This window comes from Tympanuchus pallidicinctus, unplaced genomic scaffold (genome assembly GCF_026119805.1).
Source record: "Tympanuchus pallidicinctus isolate F22 unplaced genomic scaffold, pur_lepc_1.0 scaffold22, whole genome shotgun sequence".
Lineage (NCBI taxonomy): Eukaryota > Metazoa > Chordata > Aves > Galliformes > Phasianidae > Tympanuchus > Tympanuchus pallidicinctus.
This window is the reverse complement of record NW_026294739.1, coordinates 32395591-32419607: the sequence shown is the minus strand read 5'-3', so window position 1 is coordinate 32419607 and position 24017 is coordinate 32395591. Positions and strand designations below refer to the sequence as shown.

Genomic DNA, 24017 nt, shown 5'->3' with positions numbered 1-24017 from the left:
GGAGCAGTGGGCACCAAAGTGTGTTAGCTGTTGCTACTTGCATTTTATAAAGGTGGTGCAGACTATGAGCGCCTGCTCCCCTTACTCCCACTGTGGGCTGAAATGTGCTGGTTTCACAGCACCCACACGCACAAAGGATGAGGAAGGTCAGAATTGCACCCTGAAAAGTGGCTGAGTTACATCTAGAATTTTTCCTTTCTTCACTGAGACCCATTGAGAGTTTCTCTGTTGACTTCAATGAGCAAGGATTTAGGCCATTTACATTAAAATAAAACCAGTATCTGCATGTTTGCCAACCTCCCCACATGTTGTACAAGGTTGATGTTAGTGGCAGCAAAGTCCAGACATACTCAGATTTGAAAATCTTTGTAAAAGTGTGGTTGGCTCCCACTTGAAGTTACAGCAAGTAAGAAGAAAGAGGTGTGACAGGCAACCCTTTATTCATCAGGTCCCTCATAGTACTATGACTTAGGGGTGTTTAAAGGAATAGCAAGAAAAGGCTTGTATAGGCAAGCATGTTTTATTTGAATTGTGCATCTTCTCAGGTATTAACTTAATTCTGTTGAATGCCCACAACTCCCACAGAGTTTGAACTGAAATGCAGTTCTTGCAGGATTGGGACCTTTGGGAAACTAGAAAGCATTAAGATGCTAGCTTGGGAGTTTGTTTGAAATCAAAGAATTTTTGTTCCTGCACTGATTTTCATGGCCAAAATTTACTGTAAATTCTCTACTGAGAAAACATGAAAGGCCAAGAACTCTCACAGGGCTCAGATAAGAGCAGCGGCAACAATGTTATAATTCACATAGGATACTTGTAGTGATATAAATTTGTATTAGTATTTTTAATCTTCGCTAATCATTTGGATAGAAATTCAGTTAGAATGAACTGAAAGAAAAGGAAAAGTAACCAGAACTTCATACTGAAAAAAGTGATAGCACTGGAAGGAAATCAGGCTAATGCACTTGCTTAACTAATGTACTTATTTAACTCAAATGCTAGTCCACAGTTTAAAATGAGATTAATTCCTAGATGCACAGATATTACCTATAGTGTATGAACTGCTGGGCACTTACCTGGACTTTGGTGTATTCCACCCGAGAAAAAAAAGCTTAGCTCCTACCTGCAATGCATTTTGTATTTTGAGGGTTCATATCATAGTTTAATATCATTTGGTTGCATCTGTTAGAATGATGCAGTCAGCCAGAATGTGTCCCTTGTGCTCTTCTCAGCCACTGCGGCCTGCGGGGCCCAGGGCGGCAGAGGCAGCCTGGCAGACCGCAGCGATGCGTGGGGCTGCACTGCTGTTAGCACAGCCAGCCCAGCCACCCTCCCAGGGATGGCACCCACTTTGGTACATTGGGTTTGTGCCACCCGCATCATTCCGAACCGAATTAGTGGCTTCTGCCCATGTCCCAGGGAGCTTTATGCCAAGGGCTCAGGGGTGATGAGGATGGGCTGAGTTCCAGTCGCAGCAGGACCTCACAGTTTGCACCAATAAGGCAGGCAGCCTCTTGGGTGTGACCAGCAAAATGGTGCACAGCAGAGGCTGTAGGGGATAAATGCAAATGGTATGTTTAATGGTAGGCTGTATCTCACGTTCTCTGTTACAAAAGATTAAAAAGACCAGCGGAGCAGTGTCAGTAGCACACAGGGAAGTTTTACAGAGAAATGCAAATTCTACCTGTATTTGAAAGTTACATTTTTTTCTTGTTAAGCACAGCAAATGCATTTCACGACTGACGACTGAAATGAATGTGTCAGAATTATGATGTGTTGGTAGGATGAGTGCCGTTCTGTCTGTATGTGTCTCTACTTATCCAGCTTATAAATGTGGTTATATGCTGAGCAGAATGAAAGAATTCGTAATACAGCAATTAACATACTAGAAACTGTTTGTTTAGTAAAGTCTTTTTATAGCTGTTAAAATAACACACTAAAATATACAAATGCTAGTTTAATAAGGCAAAATAAAATCATTAGCCTGACTTAGGGCTGGATTCTACCACCATTACTCATGGCTAAGCAGTGCTTTACTCAAGAACTGTTTACGGGAGATGGGTGGCAGAAGCAGGCCCTCGGGAAATGAACATGTTGCTGATAAATTTGGGATGAGCAGCCAGTGCTGATGGGCCTAATTCCAGACTCCCAATGAGGTGAAGGGCTATGGGTTAATACCATAATAAACCTGGTGGAAATGAGACGCACGGAAATGAAAGCACTTGGAGTCCAGATCTCTTTGACCACTGCTCTGCTTGCTCTTACTGTGTGACTGCTCCCTCCTGCTCCTCCCCAAGGAGCTGATGGGATGCTCAACCATGCTGAGCAATGCCAGGCTTTTGATGACGAGAATTTCTTAACACAGGAAAAGGCATACCCTTCTGCACCAGGATTAGTGCTTCCTGTGCTATGTTATAGGCAACACCATCTCTATAAATTAAAAAAAAAATAAAAAATAAAAAAAATATATATATATGTATATATATATATATATATTTCCATGAAATTGTACATCAAATAGACACCTGTGAAAGTGTCTGAAGTGTGGAAACAGATTGTTAGCAACAAGCAGAGAGAAAGAGCTACAAGACCTCTTAACCTTATCACCATGGATGCTTTGTGGTATTTCAGAAATAACAGCTCATTTATACTTCAGCGGATTTTACTGCCTGTTGCTTCAGTGGTCCTTAGTTGATAGTAACATAGAACTGAACACATTGTTTTCTTTACCTTTGTTTTAGTGACAAAATCTATTACATACTAATTTTGCTTTTCAGTTGAAAGTGCAAAAAATCTTGCAGAACTTTGTAAGAATGATTCTCCATGGCAGATGATAATGTTCCTTTTGGATTATTGACTTTTAAAAATACATGTTGGTACTACATACACTAGCTCTGACCTATTACAAAAATAGATATTCAAGCCTGAACAGCAAAATATGAAGTATTAAATCTAGATAATAGATCCTGCAGTTCCTCCAGGTCCCAGTTAATGAATGTAATATCCTTCAAAAGCACTGCAAAGTGAGCATATGGCTCAGACAACTCCTATAGCATTCCAGGGCCAATGTTAGAAGGCTGGCATGAGAGGTGTTTAGGAATTAAGAGCCTGTTACATTGTGTTACTCTACTCATCCCTCCAATAAGATAGGACTGTACTATTTGATACTTTGTTGGAGCTAAAAACAGAGAGGTGCTGGGGGTTATAGGTTTACTATCTCCCTTTTTTTCTCACAGATCAGCTGTATATCTGTGGTCACTGACCTGTGCCATCAGGACTGGGCTCCATGGCTGATCAGAGCATGTACATGCCCAGTCAGAGCATCTAGGAGATGGGGGACTCCTCTAGTCTCTTATTAAGGGCTTGAAGTCTGCACCCCACTAGGGACACAAAACCTGTGCCTGAGATGGGATTCAGTGTGTGGGACCTGGTACATGGAGCAGAGCACGTGTGACTGCTTGGCTTTTGCAATTTGCAGGGTAGTGGTTTGCACCCCAATTTAAGATTCAAACTCTTGCTCAGTGAACACTTTTTCCTGTCACTGCGTAAGTAAAATATTTAAAAGATGCTTAAATCAAAATTCTCCCTGGCTTGAACACCCTCCAGGCCAAATGTATGTCTGGGGAAATCTGAGCTGACCAGGATGTTGTCTTTGATTGTAATGGAAACTAGACTTGTACAATCACAGAAACTTTTGAATTGGAAGGGACATTTAAAGGCCTTCTAGCCCAACTCTCCTGCACTGCAGAGGGACACCTACAGCTTCATGAGGTGCTCAGAGTCTGGTCCATCCTGATCCTGAATGTCTCCAAGGACAGGGCATCCACCAGCTGGGCAACCTGTTCCAGTGCCTCACCACCATTATTGTAAAAAAGGCCTTTCTTATGTCCAATCTAAATCTCCCCTCTTTTAGTTTGAATCCACTTATCCTTGACCTGTCACAACAGACCCTGATAAAGAGTCTGCCCCCTTCTTTCTTATAGCCCCCCTTCAGATACTGGAAGGCCACTATCAGGTCTTCCTGGAGCCTTCTCTTCTCCAGTCTGAACAGCCCTAGGTCTCACACAGCCTGTTCTCATAGGAGAGGTATTCCATCTCTCGGATCATTTTTTTGTCTGTATTGACCCCTGAGGGATAACACCTGTCTCTGATTTCCATCCGGACATTGACCAGTGACCACCACTTTCTGGGAATGATCTTGCAACTAGTTCCTCATCCATCGAACAGTTCACTCATCAAATCCATATCTTTCCTATTTGGAGAGAAGGATGTTAATGGGGGACTGTCGAAGGCCTTACTGACATCCAGATAGATTAATTCAGTGGCTCTTCCCTTGACGACGGACACACGCCATCATAAGAAGCGACAAGGTTGATTGCTTTTTGGTTGGAAACTGTGGCAGACCCCTACAGTGATGAAGCCAGTGCCGCATTAGTGAGCAGTGAGCAGAGTTCCATGCTGTAGGCAGTGTCACTTGTTAGTGCTATTTTCCCATAATTGGAAAGGGTTTAAAATCACTGGTCATGCAACAGGTGATGAAAATATGCTATATAAATAAAACAGCATTTTTTTAATTGACGTCCACACTAATTATAGCTGAAGATTTAAACTGAGGCAAATCAGAAAAACTTCTGCAGCCATATGCAACCTTTAGCCACATTCCTGGCAGTTTGGGGCATGAGGGAGCATGAGTCCCAGCTTAATTGCTCTACCATCCCTCCCTCCTGGCTGCCATTGGAGCAGGAGGCAGGGGACAGTGGCCATGTTCTCCCTGTCCTTCCTCTTGCCATGCCTCCTGTCCCTCACCCAGGGACCAAACTGCCTGGCTGCTTGGATAGCCGTGTCAGATACTGTGGTACTCTCCAGTCTCTTGAGCACCTCTGCTCCCATTCACAGCGGTTTTTTGCAACAAAGCAGAAAACAATATGTATCATACCCACCTTGAACAAATATTTAGGAGATAAGCATCCCTTATGGCTCAGCAGAAGTGGCTGGACTCCACTTACACACCCAGCAGTGCTAACACATGCAGCAGGGTGGCTTCAGGTCATGCTGGATGCGGCTGCCTCAGCTCTGTTCCAGCTCTGAACAACCCCCTTCCTTCTCCCTGTTGCACCTCACACAGCCTCTGTTCCTGCAGCCTCATAACAGCCAGGAGCTGCATGCAGTCAGCAGAGCCTGCATGGTGCAGGAGGAGCTGCAGAGCTCTGTAAGCCCAACAGGAGTGGAAGGGAGCAGGGATGGAGCAGGGATGGAGCAGGGAAGCAAGCAGAGTGCAGCCCCACATGCTGGAGGGGCTCACCACAAGCATTCCTCTTTTCTTCCCCGCTCTTTCCATAAAAATGGAAGAGAGCCACATTTAATGACAGTCCTCTGTAATGCACACTCCCTGCTGATGTGACATTGGGCAGAAAGTGTCTACAGAATAAATCTTTAATATATGCAAACAACTGAATTATGAATGACAAAAATATCACTGAACGGTTAAATATTAATCACGTAATTAGTTAAATTAATACTTTTACTGCAATGTTGTGATAAAGGCTGTCACTCACGTGCTGTGGCTGTGCTGGCTGGGGGAGCAAGGTGCAACAGTGGAGGCTCGGTGGATACTTGGCTTCATTTTCCCGCAGGTCCCCCTGTACTTTGTGCTCCTCTTAAGGCCCCTGGGATCAGATCTGTTAGGAAAGAACTTCAGTTTTCTGTTCAAAAAGAGAGTTATCAAGAAAATGACTAATCTAGCCCAAAAGGAGAAAGCACCACCACCTCCCAAACACTCATCCATCCCCAAATGCTATTTACTTCCAGCTTGGTGATGCACAAAGCCCAGCTGCGCTGCACTGCTGGGCAGCAATCTTGAGAATGTGCGGTGCTTCAGAGAGCAAAAAGCCCTGGCTACTCCCTGATGGATTTGGGTCGGTCTGTGAATGAGGCTGTGTGTGGTGAGGGCTGCAGCAGGTTCTGGACTCGGTGTCCCCATGCATCCTCCCCAGCTGTGCTCTGATGCAGGCAGCCTGCATGGTCCTGGGTGGACTGCAGGGAGGAGCGCTGTCAGGGGTGTGGGTGGCAGTGGGTCTCTGTAGGTGCTCACACACAGCACACAGCTTCCTTCCCTGTCCAAGGAACTCAGGAAAGAATTTACTCTTGTCCTTGTGGGTTGGCTGGCTGCGCTGTTTGTTTTTGATCTAATAAAAAAGGAGGCCTTAATATCATAGTGAAATGGGTATAAAGCTAGAAACTTGCCCCCTGGCATTTTGGCAAAACGTTATTGAAAATGTAAAAGAGTCTTTAGCAGAAACAACTGAAGCACAAAGAAGCTGCAAAAATAGGATCAACAGGATGTGTTCTGGACATTGGGAAGAGGGGTTAGAAGCATCCATCTGCAGGCTCGGCACCATTTCACTCCTCATCCAGCTCTGCAGGGCTGGGAGCTGGAGCTCTGTGAGGGGCTGGGTAGGCACACATGGAGGACTGGGTGGCAGGGAGGGATTCTAGAAGGCAGGAACAGCTGTGAGAGAAGCATGTGGCTGGAAGAGTGCAAAGCACAGCTGGACCTGGCTGGGAAGGTGGAAGGTGAAGGCAGTGGGAAAGCGTGCACACTGGGACTGTTTTGCTTGATCCTGGCTTGGGCTGCTGTCCAGAAATGAAATATGGGGAGGGGAAAAAAATTAAAAGCATTTTTAAATGCGAAAGTGAACAATCTCTTAAAAGGTGGGAGTACTGAAGAAACATTCACTGCTGAGACTCACCTATCTGTATAGGATCTAAGCGGAGCTCTTTTTGCCTTGCTCTGTTTTCCTCTGCCTTCCACTTCACTGGGAGCACCGTTCTCATGTGCTATAAGCAAGTGGCTCCTCCAGGAAAATGAAGTTTTAAAGTATTATGCACCAGCACTGCTCATAAAAGCAAACATTTTGGGATGACCACTGTGCAATCCGAGAGCTGCAGCAAGTCCCCACATCTGCATGCAGTGGTGTGTGCTGTGCAGCCTGAGAGCAGGTTGCTGAGTGCATCTGATAGCAGAGCTGTTGTTCGCTGTGCTTCCACAGCTTTGCCAATCAGGAGTAAAGCCAGTGCATCAGAGCTTCTGGAAGCTGGCATTTGGGTTCACTTTTTGTTCTCGCAGAACTGCATTTTCTGATAGGCTTTTTGCAGGTACAGCTTGTGCTGATGAGGCAGGATAAACAGGAGCACTTTCCACATGCAGTGTTTCAGAATGCTGCAGTGAAGCTTGTTCTTGGAACATAGCAGACCCCTAAAATATGTCAAATAAATCCTCAAACTATTCATCACTCTGTTTTTGGGGTGGCAGTTAAGTCTTTCAACACTCTGTAAGTTTCTTTCCCCAGCAGTAATTTTGCTGGTGAAGAAATACAGCTCAAGGCACTCTACAAAGGCCTCAAAATTCATGTTTTGTTTTCATTACAAAAAAACAAAAAAAAGAAAAAGAAAAAAGCTTCACTACATTAAAGAGCAACCCATTAGCATTTTGTATCCTGTCTTCCCTGCATCCTTTCTTTGTTGGCAAACCTTCCCCCATATGCACCAAGGAGCTGAACAACAGCCATTGCTTTGCTTTTGCAGACTTAACGGGCTGCAGCAGGAGGAGGTTTAAGCCACAGCCCAGCTTGTTTAGGGAGTAAGTGGGAAAGATGAGTTCTCAAAACTTTTGGTAGCCACACAAATAATGAATGTCTTGTACTGAAACATTAAGTTACTTTATCGGCTTTCAGGCTAGCCCAGAACAGCACCCAGGCTCTGTGCATGTCTAAGGAAATAAATTAACTGTCTGGTTCCTGGGTTGAAATTTAGCTCTGTATGAAGCAATATATTTAGCTGTCTCAAGCAAATAGACCTCAAATAACAAGGAAAATATTGAATTACTGGAGGCTTGCTGAACCTTGGGATTGTATAAATTAAATGTTGCAGTGCGAGTTGGATTTTTCTGATACAGTTAGAAAGTTAGAGGATGGAGAAAGACAGTAAATATACTACAATTAGGGTTTAGGGAAGCATTTGATTATTCTAAGTAACTCAGAGTAGTTGAATGCTAGTACAGATGTAAGGGAATGAGAGCAAGCAGCAAAACCTGGAGTGTACATTTGAGTGGAGAAAGGTTTTTTAGCTGAGTTCAGTAGGAAATTGCTAACTTAGTATCTCCACAATTAACTTAGAAATTAATGGCATGTTAATTATATTTATAACTACATCAAAAAGTTGGAAGATCAGACTGAGGGCCAGCTGCAGAGAACAAATTTTACCCACAAAGACCCCACAGTCCAAAACAAGCTGAGCACAGGGCAGCTGCAAGCATCTGCACTGCTGTGAGCAAGACTGTCCTCCAGCACATGGGCTGATGCTCACCATCCCAGCCATGCCCTGGGCACTCTCTGCAGGGCTGGGGAGCAGGAGCAGCCAGGCTGCAGCTGCTGAGCTCGCTGGCAGTGCTGGCCATCACCTCGCACAGTGGCTGGGTGGGCTCCTTTCCACGGCAGGGAAAAGCCCTTCCCTGGTGGCAGTGGGGGATACTGGTGGATTGCAGAGCCGAGCCTAAGGGACACTCGACAGTGAAATCTAGCGGGCTGTGGAATAGTCTCACTGGGAAATGGTGGAGTCCTCACTGGCAGGGTTATTGAAGACTCGACTTTGAAACACGAGACATTCTGCAGTTGAGAACAATGCTGCACTGTCAGAGAGATGGACTCAATTACTTAATAGGTCGTTGCTGTCTGTCTCCTGTGATTTTCCTTTCAAGAACATATATTCAGCTGGGTTATTTCTCATGGGAAGACAAAGCCTTCTGAAAGAAGCCAGACATTTGGAGAGGAGAGGCATGAGGAAGTGTAGCCTAGCAAACACCCAGCCTGCATTGTGCTGTCAGGAGGACATGGAGAAAACTTGCACAGTGCAGCAGATGCAGTGTTTGGTTCTGCTCACACCTACCCAGCTGGACCTGTGCTCTCAGGCCTCACCCCTTGTCTTTGCCCAGGAAGCATTTGGCAGGCTGTGTTGTCCCCACAGAGGCCGGTACGTAGGGCACTGGTGGGGCTGTATGGACCCTTGCTGCTGGTTTGCCAAAAACATTCAGCACGGAGGGGTCCGTACAGCTCATGACAATGCATGGGTATCCTCCTCTCTCATGTGGAAGTGCTTTGATGGTGTTGATCAGAATGGCAGCGCAGCTGATGAGAAATCCAGGAGCCCATCTCTGAGTGACATCCCAGCACTCCATGAATGGTACCTGAGAACAGGGGTTTATAACTTACCCAATAATACGTTCTTCCAGAAATTGTCCTGCCAGCCACAGGGTGAGTTTCACGGGCACTTCCCATGTTGGAGCTGTGAGCCTAATTTGCAGCGCTGATTCACAGCAACGTGAGCTTTGTGCTAGGAGCAGTTGCCAGCGGGCACTTCGTGCGCGTGTGTGTGCACACGCATCCAAGGCGTCTATCTTCCTACGTTTGTTTGCATTTGCCACCCAATGAAGACACTGCATTACCTTATGCACACTGAATTGATACAGCTATATTGAGTGGATGTTTTTACACCCTGAGGGGAGAATGAGATTTTGTCTCTTTTGCCCACTTCTTTTTCTTTTTCTTTTTCTTTTTTCAGAATAAGTCGTCTGTTTAATGGCACAGAGCCTATTGTCTTGGACAGTTTAAAACAACATTATTTCATTGATCGAGATGGTGAGATTTTCAGATATATATTAAGCTTCCTAAGGACATCTAAGCTACTGCTCCCAGAAGATTTTAAGGTAAGGAAAGCTATAGTCTGCAATCTATTTTTTCCCCTCATTCTATCATTTATTTTGGAGGAGGTTGGTTTGTGTGCTTGACCTAAACACACTTAGCTAAATGTTGCTGTTTATTGTTAGGATTATTTAGTACTTGTGTATTACGCTAGGGATGCTATTATTTAATAAACAGACCAATGGTTGTCATGGATACCATAAAAAGTTAAATGATGAAGCTTACAGCTAAATCAGTTTTTCTAAACTAATTGTATTTTCTCACATTTTTAGCTTATTTATCGGAGTATAACAACAATTAAGAATCAACACCAGCAACTAGCACTTACCAGGGTTTAATGTTCAGAATCTGGTAGAAATGTTTTAAATTTGATACTTAGAGTAATTAAATGTTATAAATCTTTTTCTTGTTGGCATGAAAAAGTAACACCCTTAAACAAATTCATGAGGACTTGTGCTAGATATATCCAGTTCAGATACTTTGATTTCAATAAGTAATCTTTTACACAATGTATGAATGTCAGAATATTGGTGGGAAATAGAATTTACTGAGAGACCTTTTAGGAGCAATAATACATGTTTTCTATGAAATAATGACAGCAAGTTGCTTTGTAAATCCTGATTGTTGAAACCCTCTCCTCCTAGCGTTGTTTATTTGGCTTTGTGCTTATGAAACTTGCAACACTGTCATCCTTATGTATGAAAATTAGAAGACAAAACTATCCAAACTAGATGACAAGATTCAACAAAAGAGCTAACTCCAGGATGAAATAATGAATAAACTGGGATGCTAATGGGGACTTAGAGGACACTGAGTGCTACTAGAAAAGAAAGTTCCCGTGCTCAGTAGTAAAATTTCATTTTTCATGTTGGACTGGGTAGGCAAGGTAATTTGGTCAGGCCTTCCTGAGTCATCCTAAATGTATAGTTACTGTGGCATATAGCTGATCCTCTTGCTGCAAACCGGTCCTCAGACATTTTTGCCTAAATCATGAGCGTACTTGTATTTGACACCGGCATCTCAGCACTTACAGCTGACACTGAGCAGACGCTCAGCACAGTGGGTGCACACCTCCTTTGCCAAGGCCAAGCAGAAGTTTTGGCATTCCCAGGCAGGACTGAAGGCGCAGCCCTACGGGGCTGTCTGAGCACTGGGCTCTGTGGGAGCGGCTGGCAGGCCAGGGAGGCTGCCCTGTGGCACTGGGTGCTGTGACGTGGGAAGAGGCAGAGCATGCAGGGGCGGACGCAAGACAAGAGAGATGAGAGCAAATGTGTGGGTAGGATTGAAGCGAAAGACCTGTGGGGTGCAAGACGGAACAATTAAAGAGTATGGGTGGAGCAATGGTACTGACACAGCCTCAGGGAGGTGCTTTATCAGCAGTGCTTTGGACAATCTGGTGGCAAAAGAGAGACTGAGAAGAGAATGCAGAAGAGTTCTAGTTTACCCTGATCATGGTCTCGACCAGCAGCCAGGCGGATGGATTTCAGAGGTGCTGTGAAACAAAACCAGCAGGATTCAGTAAGAGCCTCGAGGGGAGAATGTCAGAGGATGCCAAGGACTTGCCTGCACAGCGAGCCGCTGGCAGGGCTGGGAGAGACTTGGAGAGCCGGCGCTGTGACCAACTCAGTCCGTTGTTCCAGACCATCTCTTTGCATAGAGTTAACTGTACTTCATTTGGTTCCTCCCTGAGAGAGCTTTAGAGCAAACCCCAGGCTAATGAGGGCTCAAGAACAAAGCAAAGTATTGCTAGGTAGGGAGTAACTAAATAAAAATGCATAGAAGAATGCACTGCAAAGCTGTATTAAAACTGCACTGTAAACGGATTTGACTTCACAGAAATTGTGTAATTTTACCAGCATGATTAAAGTGACAGAAGACAATAATCAAAGGCAGCAAATGGAATCACTTGGTGTTTCTAAATGCAAAACTCTATTTAAGGTATAAAACCTGACAGGTTTTCCAGTGAGACTTGCATTAACTGTTCTTTATGTCAAACAAAGCATTATCAAGTGTTTTGAATATTTATTAGTTTTTACCCCTTAATTTAATCAAGCAGTTTATTAGCCTCAAGGTTTAGCCAAGTTGCTTTTCAACTTGAATTGCTGCTCAAATGGTTATTTTGCAAAGTTTGGAATGTTAGTACCACACCAACCTCACAGTGTTTTCTGTTTAAGTGTTGTTTTCAGACTAAGTTAACACTGAAAAGCAGAGAAAGTGGGGTATGTGTTCCTAGGCTAGTGATTCTTTATTATCAAGTCTCACTGGTGTGTTTACAGTGAATATTAATTACACTTCCAACTACTAATAAGCCAGAACTTGAAAGTGTTTAGAATCTGACAGGTTTCCCTGCTGAAAGCAACATTCTAATAGTTCATATAATTTTCCTGGGCTTGGAGGATTTTAAGCCCCATGAAGTATGTTCAGAAATTACCATGAGCTCTTGGCTCGGTTCTGCTTTGCAGTGTCTGCTGAGCAAGGCAATGGTGGGTGGCTGGGAGCTGCTTACAGTTCCCTTCTCCTGCTCTGGTCAGAGTCCTGTGTGTGGAGCCACTCTACCTTAAGTGACACGTCCTCAAGTGAAGTGTTGGGCCTGCACCCTGGGTCTGCCACACTGCAGGGCAGGGGGTGTCCAGCAAAGGAGCTGACTCTCATCCACAGCCCAAATATCTGCCTCGTGGCAATTATGATCACCATTTCTCCCTTCAATCACAAAATACATCTCCATGCAAAACCATGATTGCCCATTGAACCTACTTATCTGGCACTCCCTGCTTAGAGATCTTCCAACAGAAATAGATGTAGGCAGTACATATATCATCGTTTAATGTTAAGGAGGAGAGGAGCACAAATGCAGAGGACATTTGAGTTTCACATGGTTTACTTACTGAGGTCACCTGTAGGGTCAGGTGGCATCTGCTTTATTATACAGTCTTAAAATGTGCATGCCTACGTCTAGTTGTAAGTGCTTTCACACTGACCTTAGCAAATGGTGCACTCATCATAGCAGAAGTGACAGCTTGCTCTCATGTTCAGGAGTCAGATCTTCAAGGCACTGAATTATAAAGGAAATGCTGAGTCAGGATGACAGCCTGTCGTGTCATGGAAACAAAGAATAACAAGAAAAAAAAAAAAAAATAGAAAGCCTGTTCAGGGATTAATCTTATGTGCTCAATTACATAAACTTTCCTATTGAGAGAACAGCACCAGATTCATACAAGACATGTTTTTATTTTATAATTCCTGTTGGCTGCCTCTACTCATAGTTCATAGATGTTTACTGATAGACTGGCACTGATGTCAATTGCACAGTTTACTTTGAAGTCACGATACCTGCCTCCTCCTTGGGAAGATGTGACCCTCATGAGAGATGACTGCTGAACTTAGCCAACACGAAATCAATCACAAAAAAAAAGCTTTTCTACCACATTGTGAATTGAAAATTATTTTGCAAAAGCAAAAAAACCTGCATCTTTGAATGATCTGTTGACCCTTCACCCAAAATCTAAACACTGCTCAAAATTTGAGGATGGAGAATCTGTGCTTCCCAGCTGGCTGCTCCCTGCTTTGTCTTCTGGGTGACAGCACAGAATCTGCCCACTAAGTCCTACTGCAGCCACAAGAAGTTGAAGGCTATTGAGGATTCACAATAGCCCCACCACTGCTAGCAGGGACTCAGGGACTCAGGGATGTCCTCCTGCAGGACAAGGAGCTCCTGGATCCCACACCGTATCTGCCTTGAGATGCTGCCAGCTGCTTAGCGAAACTGCTAATGCCAGCACTGGAGTCTCCATGAAAGAGAGGGGGTACAGTACATGTATGCATCTATCATCATACGCCTGGAACAGAAGACACACCAAGCTGCTGTGAGTCTGGGTTTCAATGGAACAGTGCACTTTGCCACTGCACCAGGCAATTAACATCCTGTAGCTACTCCTGTTCCTCTTCCAGTGAAATGTGCCTTTTCTGGATAGGTCTGAAAAGATTCGTGTTTGCATCTGCCTTTGGTAACTTATCCAAATGAACAGCACAGAGCAGCTCTATCTTGCAGCTCTTGCGGCACCTCCTTGGCAGGGGTCCCTTGTTGTTAAATTCTTGTACTTGATATTTTGTGTTAAACATTTGCAAATCATCAGGATATGATTTTACGTCTACAGTGCAAGGTTGGAAAGACAGTGTTACCTGAGCATCCTGAGTGTGCTGTCAAGGCACTGCAGAGCTGGGCATCGCTGCTGGTCCAGTCACAGCTGCACACTTCTCTGACTGGTTTACAAAACCTGCACGAGAAGAGAGTGCATTAGCAGTGTGTTGAGTTTTAGGAGTACCATACTTCTGTTTGCTTTCAAAAATGAAGGACTGATTTTTACAAGGCTATACCACCTCTTATAGCTTTGAATGGTGTTTCTACTAGCACACATTCAATTCACTGCCCTAACATATAACATTATTTTATAGTAGCCATGAACACAAATATTGCAAAACCAAATTTGTGCAACTTACTGAAAACAGTGGAAGACTTTCCATTGACGTGTGAGCACTCCATGCTCCTGCTAACCCTATAGCATTACATTTCTCCTTAGCATCACATGCTTTCCTTGGCTCAAAATGGTTATACAGGGCCAGCAGATTCACAGCAAACATTTGACACACCTCTGTAACAAACAGGTGCATGGAAGATGGTTTTGTTACAGTGTCCTGCATGAAGATTTCAGAAAGTTTGGAGTAGAGGTTGTATTTTGCTTTTAATTTAAACCTCTAATGCCTATAGATTTAAACTGATCCCACATGCAGTAACCAAAGAGCTTCAGAGGTGGAGAGGGAAAAGCAATAATGGCTCAGCAGAGCATGCTGATTTTTCTGGGAAAAAAACCCAAACTTTCCGTTGGTGGCACTGAGGCTGGCACGCTCTTACCTGACACCAGGTGGTGGCAGCTCCTTGGCTGGCCAGGTGCTTCCTAAAGCATTTCTCCTTTATCTTCCTGCTGCTTTTCATCTTCTGGATCCTTCTCAAGTTTTGTTGCCCTCATTTCTTCACATTTGCTCTTATCACTCTTTTCTCTCTGCACCTTCTCCAGTCCCTTTTTCTCCACTAATGGTGTGCATATCGTCCAAGCCTTAACAGACATCAAAGAGATGCAAAGGATCAGATTTCTCTTCTGTAACATGATAACCTTGCTCGTGTCACTGTTAATTTTCATGTATCTCCAGGCTGAAGGCAGTGCTGTGGTGAAGGAGCACCTCTCCACTAGTGGCAGTGGCTCTGTGGTGCCAAATTCCAGCACGGCTGACTACTTTGGTTCTGTAGGCAATACCTTGCAGCAGCAGGTTTTGCAGGTTAATTCATGATGCTCTGACAAGTTGCACCTTTTTGTGCTGTACATTCAATGGCTTTTGATTCTCTTTCTTCGAGTTCTGCAGAAGTGCTGCAGTTATTTCCTTATGCAATTTTGGTGCCCATTTTCCAATAACTTCTCGTCACTCTCTTCTTTCCAGTCTAAATGATTCCTGTAGTTTCATTCACAATCTTTCATTCCCTTCTCTTACTGCTGTACTGAGGTTGCCTTTATGCCCAGGTGATGACCTACAGCATGCTCCAAAAAAGTCACCCACTGTACCTGCACTTCTATCTGAAAATGGGCAGAGGAAGCTAGGATCTGGTCCTCAGGGAGGAACTGCTCCCATGCCTCAGTTGTCTCTCTTCCCTTCAGGAAACTGCAGGAGGCAGAGGGGCAATGCAAGCAAACCAGCCCAGCGTGCTTCCCCTCTTGTTCAGATCTGGCTGGGTCTGATGGTGCTGCTGCCACCCTTTTCAGCGTATTCCCACGTGTTTAAGCTGAGATGGGAAGATCCATTGAAAATCTGATGAAAAATTATTAATGAGCATATGCAGATGACATCTCAATCAATTAACTGGGAATTGGATCAAATTGGGAATTTGAATTGCCTGAAGGTCCCTGTTGGGTTAAGGATAGCTGGCTGAAAAGAACACTTTCTTTCAAGTTGTTGGAGTAAACACAGCTGAGCTCCCAGCCACCGGGTGGTCACTACGGCAGTATAATTTACCAAGCTCCAAAGTATGCTTGAATAATCATGCAGGGAGCAGCCCAGCCTCTGCAGCTTCATTTCAAATGTGGCAAAACCAGGTGAGAGGTGAAAAGCTGAACTGCCATCTCTACCTTGTAACACGTATGTGAGGGATGACAGCACAATCCAAGATTTTCTGTCATAAGATCAGAAGTGAATACCTGAGGTCAAGAGTGAAGATCAGGGCTCGAGACAACTTCTCTTGTCAGTATGCTTTACTTATTGCAACCAGCTATTCTGAGTTCTTAATCCACAAGTAAAACCTTCTTGCATTGAGCTTGTGGGATAATAAATGAAAGAATAATTCAGTGCAATGGGAACTTCATGGTCAGCTCAAATAAATTCAGCACTAACACATTGTGGCTTCCTGCGTAGGTGTAGTAAGATGACAAAATACGTGGATACCTGACCTGTTGCCTTTGCTCTCTTGCTGACAATACATAAGCTTAAGTAGGTCAAACAGGAACAATACTCATTTTTAAAAGGGAACTATAAGCATTTCTAGTTTCTCTCTCTTTTTTTTTTTTTCTCAGGACTTTAATCTTTTATATGAAGAAGCAAAGTATTACCAGCTGCAGCCAATGATTAAGGAACTTGAGCGATGGAAACAAGAGAAAGAACAAAGGAAACATTTCCAGCCTTGTGACTGCTTGGTTGTAAGAGTGACTCCAGATCTGGGGGAAAGAATTGCATTGAGTGGGGAGAAAGCTTTGATAGAAGAGATCTTCCCTGAGACGGGGGACGTCATGTGCAACTCCGTAAACGCAGGCTGGAACCAAGACCCTACCCACGTTATTAGGTTTCCTTTGAACGGATACTGCCGGTTGAATTCAGTGCAGGTAACGGCCTTTTAGTGCTGGCTCATCTGGATGCTTTTTCTTTCTTTCTTTTTTTTTTTTATTTCTTGTTCAATTATATGCAAATTATTTGCTTCTGCCCAATTACCTTTAGTGCTTATACTGCACGGAGACATTTTCTGCCTGGTGAGATCACAGTCTTTCAGGTTTTCCTAAGTCTAAGCAGAAAAATAGATTTAGATTTTGTGTATGTTAGTGCCATGCTGGTCTCATAATGGTGTTATACTGATAAATGCTAATTTTTTCATCAATGTATAGCCTGCAGCAGTTTTTTTTCCCTCCAAAGTGCCCTCAGGAAGAAAGAGAGAGTTCCAAAAACTACAAAAAAAATCTCCACACCATTTTATAGAAAATGCAACAATGTGTAAATGCATAATTTATGTCTCACTCATAATTAAATGATGGTGCCTGCGGGATGGACTTAAAAAAATTGATCTCTGCACTTTTTTTTTTTTCAAAAGGATGTTCTATAAAAATTGCCCAGAGTATTTTAAACAAAATGTATTTCATTTTATACTCAGAGTTTTGACATTAGGTTTAAAATTAAACATATGAAACAAAAGAAGATAACTGGACAGATAGGTGGGTGGCAGCGGAAATAAATACGTGGTTTGTGTTTAGGCAGCAGCCCTCTGGGCAAGAAATGCCATTTCTCAAGGCGTCACCACCACTGCGGCCAGAGCTCTGGTGCAGCTGTCCTTGGGCTGAGGAGAAGGAACAGTGTTGATGATGCTGTTAACTTACTCCTTAATTAACATGGGAAAACACAGAGCTCTTGGTTTTTGCATGCATGCCTTTAAATTATGCTAGAAAGATTATCATTATGGAAATTGAAATCAACCTAAAGGAGCACATTTCCAAAGTCATTGTGACCAGAGGTGCTAGCTGGGCTGTGGGAAATGCCTCAGTGGTCTTGATAAACTTCCCTATGGGCAAATATCCACAACAGAATTGGCCTGTGAGACAGGCTGGCCAGACAGGCTCAGGAGGAAGGCACAACTGCAAGGGAGTTGGAAGAAGTTAGAGCACTTGCTTACCAGTATTGTCAGCACGCAGCAAGTTTAGACTCTCTCCACTGTCACCTCCCACTGGACAGCATTCACTGACTGGTAGGAACAGTATGGTAACAGAAGCTTTCATCTGAAACCATTCTAAAAAGCAGTGATTTACCTAATTTTTAGTTTAAAACTCTTTTTATTTGGTTGAGTTTTATTTGGTTGAACTTAACAGTCCATTGCCTGTGGTTAATTTTGCACAGTCCTTAGCAATTTCACATTCAGCACGGGTTGGAGTGGGCTGCCCCAAAAATAGAAGGCTGGAGGTGGGTCAGAGGCAGATCCATTTTCTAGCAGCGGGAATAGTGATGAATTCACCACTGAGCTGGAGAGGGGAGCAGCTGCAGTTCAGCTAAGGTGAGTGGGTAGAGAAGCATGTTTGTGTTTCAGCCACACTCTGTTCATGCAATATGGTCAGGGGCATTCAAGAAATTAGAGTAACTGAAACAATAAAGGGTCACTGCTGGTCACTGATAAGCGCAGCACGGCAAGCAGCTGAGGCTCACACTTGGCTCTATTAAGTGGCTTTTACAACTATTTGTAATTAAAACTGGATGTCAATTATTACTATTAGAATGTGTTTCGAATTCAGTCAAAATCAGTCAGAGTCACTTTGTAGGTTCATATTACGAAAGAAAATTTCTATGTCAGAGTCTACAGTCTAAATAATTTTATTAAATTACATCACTTTACTGTATAATGAATAGAGAGCGTTTTCAAACACTTTCTGGAAAATGATGCGTTGCTGAGACAAAAGCCTGATGTGATCAGAAATAATTATCACTGACTGTGATGGACTCTCACTTACACAAGGGCACTACACTTCCCAGTTCTTTGACAAAACAATACTGAGTCAGTAGATGGAAGAATGGTGGAGTGAACAGCGTGGAGTTAAGGGAGATCAGTTATAAGGTGCAGTGGCTGGCGGAGCAGAAGCACACTGAAAGAATCTGGGAGTGCTGTGATAAATCTGCCTGCTGTTTACTGAGATGCATTGCTTTTGTCCCCCACTGTCCTGCTTCAGGTATTTGGTGGCACAACTGCAATATTTATAAATCCTTCAGCACTTTTAAAAAGATTTTCATTAAATGCTTTCTGTCAAGAACTGTACATATAAAACACAGAATGTCAACACTGAGTAGGTAGTGGCAACCAAAAAACAGCAGCTCTTATTTAATGTCCACTTGTAATCGCCTATTGGTATCGTTTTCCTAAGACTGAGACTGTTTTTCTCAACACCTCACAACAGATGCTGGTGAGATCCATGAGCCTACCTTGGAGAAAATTCTCTGATGTGCGTCTATGTTAAACGCTGAGTCTTCATAATTAAGACTGCATTCTTTTAGCATTCTGCAAAATGTAAATAAAATGCAGGAAGTGAAAATATCATGTTTTTATCTGGAAAACCTCCCAACAAAATCAGAGCCCATATCTCGATGTGCTCAGAATACTGGGAGACAGAGTATATTAAATCTTAGCACAAATCCTCTATTCAATATTGTGTGCCTGTCTTCTTATATGTAGGAGAGTCACAGCTGATACTCATTTGCTTTTTGGCATTTTCTTGTGGGAGATTTATAGAAAAGTAGCTCAGATTTTATTTACAGGCACTTACTGCTTTCCCTCCATCTGTCTATTACCTTCAAAAAAGTAATGCACATAGGGCCAAGTTCACTAAGTGGAATTTAAATCTGTTCATGTTCAACATGCCATTTAGTCTCATGCATGCATTGGTGCATACCAACAAATGCTTAAGGCACATGGAAAACAGCCCTTGGGAGACTTTCTCCATAGAACTGAGCACAACCTCGTTCGAGTTATCCTTAAAACTCTACAGTATTTAAACATTCACAGCATTGTTTACAGGATTTGACCAGTTTTGTTTCTTGCCCAGAAAATTGATGATCCCACGCTTTCTAACCCTAGATGATAGCCTGCAGCCCAGTCCTCTGAGCGCAAGGGTAGCAAAAATGAATCGCTTTGTTCTGCATGCGGTGCTCTAAGGGTGTAATGCCTACCTGGGTTGTGTGTTTGCACACAGCTGGCTCGGGAAAGAAAAGCCCTGTGTTAACATGCAGCCTTCCATTGCTTTGGACTGAGGCAAGCCAAGGGCACCCCAGTGCTTGTTTTGTCTTACAACCAAATTGATTTTTAAAAGTTTTTAGCAAGGTTTTGAAGTCACATCTCTCCCTGAAATTTTACCTGTCAATCCTCTGATTCTCTGCCCAGTTAAACGGAAGAAGCCTCCTTTCCTGTAGCTGAGCTGCCTCTTGTCCTCATATTGCCTGCTTGCTTGGGTTAAGAACAGGGACACACAAAGTCAAAGCACATGCCAGCCTGTGAAACAGCTCGGTGATGTTTTGTTCCTCCCTCCCTAGCAAACTCCTGCTTTCTCTGAGCAGGAACAAGTGTTAGTAAAACTATACTGGGAGCTGTGCGTTACCTCACTTCTGTCCTAAAGGCTGTGCACAGCCCAGAAGATAGAGGGTAAGCTTTTTATATTTCTTTGTCTCTTTTTTTTCTTTTTTTTAACCCTTCTTTTAATCTCTCTGGGTCCTTTTTTCTTCTGCATACTGGGATGCTTTTTTGCACTTTCATTTCTACGACTTTCAGGGAAAATATTTGGTTGGCACAACTTCCTGAGCTCATAAGGCACTTTGTCCCAAGGCCAGACTCCTCAGGGCAAGCTGATTTTGAGCAGATTCTGCATGGCAAGCAAAGCACGCGTTCAGTCAGAAGGAATGCTCACCTTGGCCTCACGTGGGTTTGTGTGCAGGGGTGAGGGCAGAGTCTGGTGTGCAAACATGGCACTATTTTTAGTACCTCTGTAAGCAATTAGCTCAGGCCTTGAACCATTAAGACTGAGGTGCCATTGCAGTAAGTATTGAAGCGCTTCACAGAGTCACTCATGGTGATACTAAAAAGAAATCAAATTATCTCTGCAGCAAAACCACGAAAGCACACAAGTTGTCTCCTTCAGGAGCAGGAGATATTGCTGAGACGCTTACCTAAATTGACCAAGTTTTTAACTGAGTCCCTAGAGTTGCTGGTTGCAGAGTCACATGAGGGTCATTACTACGTTTGTCAGGCTTAGGGAACGACCAGGTTCTCCTGGCACTGTGGTGGGCACACGTGATGGCGGCACCGCGGCGGGGCTGTCGCACAGAGCAGTGCAGGAGGCTTCCCCTTGGTGACATTTTTCTGCAGAGAAACTCATGCAACCACTTTTCCCACCTGTAAAATAAATGTTGGATCAGTTAATTCACTTTATGGTACAAATTTCAGACCCAGTTCTGATTTTTCATGTATGTGCTGGAGTATTATTAGTGTTAGTAGCCTACATGGTAATTTGGCTTAGTGCTTACAGTGCCATGGCCTGTGGTAAAGGTTTGGCTGGAGGAGCATTCACACGTGGGTGTGAATATTCCTGTTACTCAGCCAATCTTAACATGTGGGTCTGGTTCATCTCTACTGTATGTCACGCAGCAGAGCCCTGCCCAACCCTCTGACCCCCTGTAATAGGTAGGAATCTCCCCTGCACTAAAGGGTGCCTAAGTGCCTTTTGTCATGCTGAGATGTCTTTGGAGACACTGTGCTATTGCCCTGGGCTCAGGTGAGCTGCCGGAGGGAGGGAGCGCAGCATCTCCTCCAGTGGATCTTACACTGCAGATCTGCCCAAGGTGGATCTGGCATCCACTGTCACCTAATGCTGCAAAGAGTCTGTGTGCTTCCTGCTCTGCTGGGAAACTGTATATCAACATGCTCACCCATGTGAAAACAAAGCCCCCGTCATATTGCCAAGATCAGTATATCCTGCAGTAATGTGCTGTGTGACAGTCTAAGAAATTAAAGTTGCCTCTGGGTTCCTTAAATTCATGCATCTAAATTGCACCAACTTTTCTTTAGAAGGAGAAAGAGAAAATATATATTTGGGCAATACAAATTAACCTCATTCTTGGGCCAGAATGTTTCCTTATTGTCCATGTCTTGGCTCCACATCCTGTCTTTGCCATGCTTTGCTAGAAGCAGCACTCCCTTCCAGCAAGGGAAAATCACAGCTGTGATTTCCATGAAGGTCTGGTGCAAGTGTCACTCAGATTCCTAAAACCTTTTCATCTCCTAAAGAAGAGCTTGCAAATGCTTTCAGCCCTTATCTGCAAGGCTGTTCACAATACTAATGAATAATGGGCACTTTTTATTATGACTTAAACCTGCTGTTGATTTGTCTAAGCAGTAAGAGATAGCATCGATATCACTGCAGTCCAGTATTTTACTACATAATGTAGTAAGCTGTTCTGTGGAGCACTTATTTGTTTGATTAATTTTTGTTTTCTGCAGAGGTTTGCTGAGAGCGAGACTTTAATCACAGTGTAGTCATTTAAGACTAAGTTACAGAATTATAGCTGAATAAAATTCGTTCTATGAAGACTGAAAAGACTAAATCCATCATTTAGATCCAGTGCTTCTAAAAGCTTTTATCACTAAAATTGCTAAATATCCAGCTGATTTTTTTTTCCACGTTGCAGGTGCTTGAAAGGTTATTTCAGAAGGGATTTAATATGGCAGCCTCCTGTGGTGGTGGGGTGGATTCCTCTCAGTTCAGCGAATACGTGCTGTGTCGTGAAGACAGACGACCGCAACCCACCCCAACGATCAGAATAAAACAGGAGCCCCTGGACTAGACCCTACCTGTACTCCTCTGTAACCATAGAAGTGTTTAATAGTCCCTTATGTGAAACACTAAGGATTTGCAAAACAGTATTAGCAAACAGATTTTGACTTTATGTTGCCAATTAGTGGTATTCTGAAACTACCTGTCATGTAGCCAGCCATGAGATGCATTTGAAAAATCAGTTGTCTGCTCTCCACGATGAAATTACTGAGCATGCTCAGCATACCAGGCCCGGTGGGAACGTCCTTTGAGCTGAACAGCTGTGTGGTGCAAAAGGCAAAGCTTCGTACAACCCCGACCCCAGAACAGACTTCTGCAGAACGAGCAATTAAAGCAATTTGAATCTATCAGCAGGAGAAGTGATTCCGACAGCCTTCCCAACGACACCGCAGACGTGACGTGCAGAAGTGCGGCCTCCGAGAGGAAGATGGTACATCACTAACTGCACTGAGAACCCCCCTGGCTGCCATACCTCCTCATATCAGATGTGCTTTACACCTCCGTACCGTTACATTACACTTCTGTGATTGTACTCATTCATGCTAGCAAATGGCTTATTTTTATACAACATTTCCAACTGAAATATCTTTCTGTGGACAGAATCTAGAATCAGAAAAGGACCGATTTATAGTCAACTGGTGCTCAGTACTGAAAAACAAGCAAACAGACCAAACAAAAAAAAAGCAACAAAAAATTGAGAAGGCCAATTATGGCAATACATGCAAAAGTAGGGATTTGGAAGCACAACATAAAACTCCGTCAAACAAGGGCCACACACCTACGGTGGAGCTGTAGCTCTCAAAGCCAGTCACGTTTTGACTCAGAAACTAAGTTTTGCATCACAGGAGAATCATGGCTCTGCTGCCTCTTGTTGTTCATTTATGAACCATGTTTATGGGGACAACCAACTCTTTATGGGTCTGGAATTTTCGCAAAGAGATGTTAAAACCCTCTACCTTCCACTGTCCAATGAAAGCAGGCCATGGTTTGTTTAGATTGTTTTTCCTCTATATTTTAAACTATTATTAAAATGCCAATTGTGTATCTGCCCTCTATCTGTTTAATTTTCTCTTCAAACAAGCCCAGTGTCTGTAGTAGGTTACTGTTCCTTTCATGAATCAGTATCAGCTCTCTGACTTACAGGGCTTCCTAACTCAGGAGACAGCACCATGTTTGCAGGTGCAAGGATATAAACAGCATTTGCTGAATCCTCTTTATTGCTGTTTAGCAAATTGGGTCCTCAATAACTAATTCACGTGTTAGTCACAATTTAGTTTCTCCCACGTTCATTTATAGAATACTGTTGTAGATGCTGAATTCTAATTAAACTTTTTAGATGCATAAATATGGCCATACATAACAGTATTTGATGGTTAACAATTCTTTAATACCAAAAGATTACAATCAGGCAAAATAAAGATTCAAGTTTAAGACTGATGTGTTTGAAGTGACGACCTGTACTAAATATGCAAAGCTGCAACCTTGGCAGAGGTCTGGTTTTTTTGGATAAACATGGGATGCCAGTCCATGGAAAATCAGACTTCAGCAGGTTTTTTTCACCCTGGTTGCCCAAATCAGAAATCTCTTAGGAAATTCT

General features: G+C 43.4%; 1 protein-coding gene across 5 annotated transcripts in view; it reads left to right on the top strand.

Annotated features, from left to right (window-relative positions):
• The window catches only part of KCTD15 (potassium channel tetramerization domain containing 15), a 197986-nt gene extending 174513 nt beyond the window's left edge, over positions 1 to 23473 (top strand). For all 5 annotated transcript variants that reach the window (XM_052685844.1, XM_052685840.1, XM_052685843.1 and 2 more), the window contains 3 exons: positions 9616 to 9760; positions 16370 to 16675; positions 22275 to 23473. In XM_052685844.1, the coding sequence (XP_052541804.1) occupies positions 9616 to 9760; positions 16370 to 16675; positions 22275 to 22430 (607 nt within the window). In that variant the 3' untranslated portion in view covers positions 22431 to 23473. The remainder of the gene's footprint in view (positions 1 to 9615; positions 9761 to 16369; positions 16676 to 22274) is intronic.
• Positions 23474 to 24017: the final 544 nt, after the last annotated feature.